At 37.4% G+C, this 4725-nt stretch overlaps 1 protein-coding gene across 1 annotated transcript; it reads left to right on the top strand.

Annotated features, from left to right (window-relative positions):
- Positions 1–514: 514 nt before the first annotated feature.
- On the top strand, positions 515–1196 carry LOC145791641 (uncharacterized). The gene is made up of 2 exons (XM_082872029.1): positions 515–575; positions 811–1196. Exons 1-2 carry the CDS (start codon positions 515–517, stop codon positions 1194–1196), a joined length of 447 nt encoding a protein of 148 aa, XP_082728155.1.
- The last annotated feature ends 3529 nt before the right edge of the window (positions 1197–4725 follow it).

The raw sequence follows: 4725 nt of genomic DNA on the forward strand, positions 1-4725 counted from the left end.
GTTGGAAGTTCATGAAAAATGGCGTTTGGGTCTTTTTCTATTTTTTAAAAAATAAATAATAAAAAAATCTAAGAGTATAATCGTAAATTAACATGTCTATAGCAGAAATTGATAATCAGAAGTAAGGGCTAAGCAGTTTCTCAGAATCAGCTTTTTTGAGTTAAAATAAGTTGTTAGAATCAGAGACTGTTTAAAATAAGTTTAACAAAACAGTCCAAAATAACTTTTCCAAATCTAAAAGTTATAAGTTAGCTCAAAAAAGTCCAAACAAACACTCCCAAAGTTTATGCAAGAATTCCAGAGGAACAGTAGGTTAGGTAATGGAGTGAACTTCTCTTTTGTAACTCTTATTCCTAATAAAGAGAATCCATCTTCAATTCTTGATTACAGACCTATCAGCTTAATTAACTCCTCCTAGAAAGTGTTATCCAAAGTGCTAGCAAGTAGAATCAAGCTAGTACTACCTAATGTGATTGACAAAGTGCAATCTGCCTTTCTGGGTGGAAGAAATATTATGGATGGAGTTCCAGTTGCTAATGAAGTAGTAGATTGGTGGAAGAAATCAAAGAGCAAGGGTTTAATTCTAAAACTGGATTTTGAGACGCATACGATTCAGTGAATTGGAATTTTTTGCTTAATATGTTATCAAGTTTTGGATTTGGCTCAAAATAGCTGTTATGGGTGAAGGAATGCTTATCATCGTCTAGAGTATCTCTACTAGTAAATGGGTCCCCCACGGCTAAATTTGGCCCGTAAAGAGGATTGAGACAAGGTCACTCTCACTCTTCCTGTTTAATGTTGCTGCTGAAGGTCTTAATGTGTTGCTGTTAAGAGCCAAGGAGTTGGCGATTATTAATGGAGTGTCAGTGGGTTCAAATGGGGTAAACATATCCCATCTTCAGTTTGCGGATGGCATAATTATCTTTTGCAATGCAGATTGGAATGAAGTTGTGGCTGTTAAAAGATTTTTAAGATGCTTCGAAGTGGTGTTTGGGCCTAGGATCAATTTCCATAAGAGTGTGGTGTGTGGAATGGGTGTGGAGGAAGAACTGGTGGCTGGATTTGCAGAAAGGCACAATTGCTTGAGCCAAAAACTGCCTCTTAAGCACCTGGGAATGCCATTAGGAGCTATTCCAGGCAGGAAACAGACTTGGAAACCAGTGGTGGAGAACTTCAAAAAGATGCTTACTGTCTAGAACAGAAGGGTGTTGTCTTTTGCAGGTAGAGCGATTCTTATCAAACCTGTTCTCTCTAGTTTGCCAATTTATTACATGTCATTACTTAAAATCCCTGAATGTGTTGCAAGAGATCTCAACAAAATTCATGCAAGCTTTCTTTAGGGGGCATGAAGAACTAAAAAGAAAAGTACACCTGGTAACATAGAATGAGGTGTCAATGAACAAGAATCAATGGGGTGTTAGGAGTTAGAGACATCTGGCTTGCAAAGCAAATGGTGGTGGAGGTATGCCTTGGAGGATGATGCTCTTTGGAAATCAATAATCTGCAGCAAATATGGAGATTTGGGAGGAGGGGTAGGTGGTTTCCATGTAGTAATGATCCTGTCTCTACATCTAAAATCTGGAAGGATATCCCGATTGTTGCTCTTAAAAATCCTAGGCTTTATGATTTTTATATGGAGAATGATGAACTGAGGATTGGGAATGGAAACAGAATTTTGTTTTGGAAGGATAAGTGGGTGGGGGAGGCAAGCCGTATGCACCAATTTCCCAGGTTGTACCAGCTATGCACTAACAAAGAGATTTCTTAAAGTATGCAAATAACCAGAAAAGTCAGCATGAATAGGTGGACTTTCAACTTTAGAAAATCACTTCATGGATGAGAAGAAGATGAGATTGATAGATTGCAAAACCTACTAGGGGCAGGCCCAAGTTTAAACATGGACATTGTGGATTCCCTAAATTGGAAGGTAGACCAAACAGGGATCTTTAAGGTTAGTACTGTGTATAATTGGTGTGAGTTATCAAAGTGTCCCGTATTGAGTTCTGCTGAGTTAGTGTGGAACAATTTTCCCCCACCAAAAGCAAAGTTTATAACATGGTTATCTTGGAGAGGTAGGCTTAAAACAACTGAATTCCTAAACAGAATTGGAGTGTTGAGAGGCAATGTGGATCTTTGTTGTGTGGTCTGTAAATCTGATGTGAAAACACTGCATCACATCCTACTTTTCTGTCCTTTTGTGTAGAAGGTTTGGTCAATTATCATTGATTAGTGGGGACTGCAATGGGTTGTACCAGGTTCATTGGAGAGGTTATTACAATGGTGGCTGGGGTGGAAGTTCAGAATGAAGGAAAAGCAAGTATGGAGGGCTATCCCCATTTCAGTTGTTTGGTCATTGTGGAAATATAGAAATGACTGTGTGTTCAATGGCATACAACCAAACATTGAGGAGCTGTGTGGTCTTATTAAGATTAGATAGCCATTTGGTAGAAATCTCATGACAAGGGATGCTTTTATTCCATAAATGAGGTGGTGGTAAGCTTACAACAGGTGAGGCAATGTATTTTGAGAGGGTGAGGCTTGATTTTTCAAGATGCTTTTAATGTGTTGATTTGTGTGTGCACTTATGGTTGTGTTGCTCTGCTTCTGCTGCTGGGTCAGGGGGGTATCTGAGGGTGGGAGGTCTGGTCCTGGTGTGTTCTATTGCATCAGTTCTTGGGTGGTTTTGCTGGGTGTGGTTTGGAGGTTTTTGTTGGTTCTTTTGCTATTTTTCTCGCCTCTGGTTGGTTTCTCATCAAACCTGGGGTTGAGCGAGCACATGATTGGGCTAGGTGTATGGTACAAACCTAGTTGGGATCATTCGCTTTAGTTATAATGCTAGGGCTCTCCCCTGCTTTATTGATACTTATATTGTACCTTGTATTCTACTTTTCATCAATAAAGTTCTTTTGCCGATCAAAAAAAAAAGTAAGGTTTAATTTTATTTTTGGTCCTTAAATTATGAGTCTTGTGTTTTAGGGGAAAGTAGTGAAACATCCTTTCCAATTTTGGGTAATAGGAGAGGTCCAATATATTTTTTTATTAGTTAAGGTCACAAAGAAATTTCTGTGGCGAGCAAAAATTTCTCTGTGAAACTAAAATTTTTCATAAAAATAAATTTCGTTGTGAATGGAAATTTTTCGGTGAAAGTGTTGACGAACCCCAACTATTACCACTACTTAAAAAAAGTATTTTTTTTGCGACAACTACAAGCCATCACAAAAAAATAGAAATACATTTGCAAAAGACCTTTTGCGATGTGCCATGCGACGACAATTGGGGGATGCAAATGTGAGGTTAGCAAATACTTTTTGTGACTGCAAAACAACAGTTACAAATTATTTGCGACCGCCTAACCTACTTACGGTGACTGATGTTTTGTCGTCAAAAAAAAATATTTTAAAATGCCTACAATGTATTAGCGACCATATTGTTACCGTCGCAAAAAAGCCAAAAAAAAAATGACTACAATGTTTTAGCAATCATAAATAAATAAAACAAAATAAGGAATAAATTGATTGACTATTTGTGACTGCTAATCAGGTGGTCGCAAATTATACAGTAGCAAAAGGTAATTTTTCTAATAGTGTTAGTTAAATGGTTGACGCACATGAAATTGCGTTTTGAATGATACACAACCCCCATTTTGCATTGAGTTGAATGGTATTTTTTTACCAAGATTACAACAACCTTCAAATTCACTTGTGTACAACAAAGTAGAACTTACGAACCAAGACTTGCCCAATACTCAAATACATATAAATTACTACCAAATACAAAGAATTGACTATAGACCAAAGAAAGAAAGAAATAGAACATAAGGCGATGAAAAAAATCACTGAAAATTTAATTACGAGAGTTCTATCTTTTTTTCCAAAAGATATGAAATTATGCAACAAATATGAGGATAGTGAATGAGATATTTTAGAAAACATGAAAGATTGGGAATTAGAACCACACATCACATTACACTTTTTTTTTTCTTTTTTATTTTATGGGAATCACATTACACTTTATACCTAAAAAGATGGATGTAAAAATATTCACTCATCACATATAGATGACATAAATAAATAAAAAAATCATTAAAATAAAACCAAATATATAAAAAATTAAATTAAATTAAAAAATAACAAAAAGTGTCCCATGAAATCATAATTCCATTGAGATACACCTTTCTCAGATACCTCTAAAGTAGGGCCATTTCCCTAAATAAACTAAAATAATAAATCAATTCCCAAACTAAGCCTAGTTTTGAAAGAATTCCCAAAATAAGCTAACTCGCGATTCACAATTGCGATTTCAAAATATTTGCACCTATCTCATGTGAGACTTAGTAAATCTTAAATTCGTGGTTACAAAAAGCGCTGTAGACACCCCATTTTTGACCGACCTTAAGACTCAGACGTCACCAATTGAGCGCTTGGTGATGTTGCATATTGTGCTCGTTCAGAAGTTTCAGAGTCGCGGCCGTGAGCCCCGCCTCCGGACTTCCGAACCCTCTTCTGTGCCTTGCCTCGGTTTGCGAACCCGACTCAGTTTTCTCTGTTTCTTTTCCTGAGGGGAGGGAGAGGTCCCGTAGACCATCTTTCAGTGGCCATAGGCCATTTCGCCCATTTCGGAGCCCGGTTTCCCATTTTTCGGGACCGTTGGCCTTGTGCCTCGGTTCGGGACCGCTTAACCATCTCCGTTTACTCTAATTTTTGGCATGCATCTTATTTTCTCCCT

The sequence above is a fragment of the Camellia sinensis genome, chromosome 5 (assembly GCF_055761805.1).
Source record: "Camellia sinensis isolate YWXY chromosome 5, ASM5576180v1, whole genome shotgun sequence".
NCBI classification, from domain to species: domain Eukaryota; kingdom Viridiplantae; phylum Streptophyta; class Magnoliopsida; order Ericales; family Theaceae; genus Camellia; species Camellia sinensis.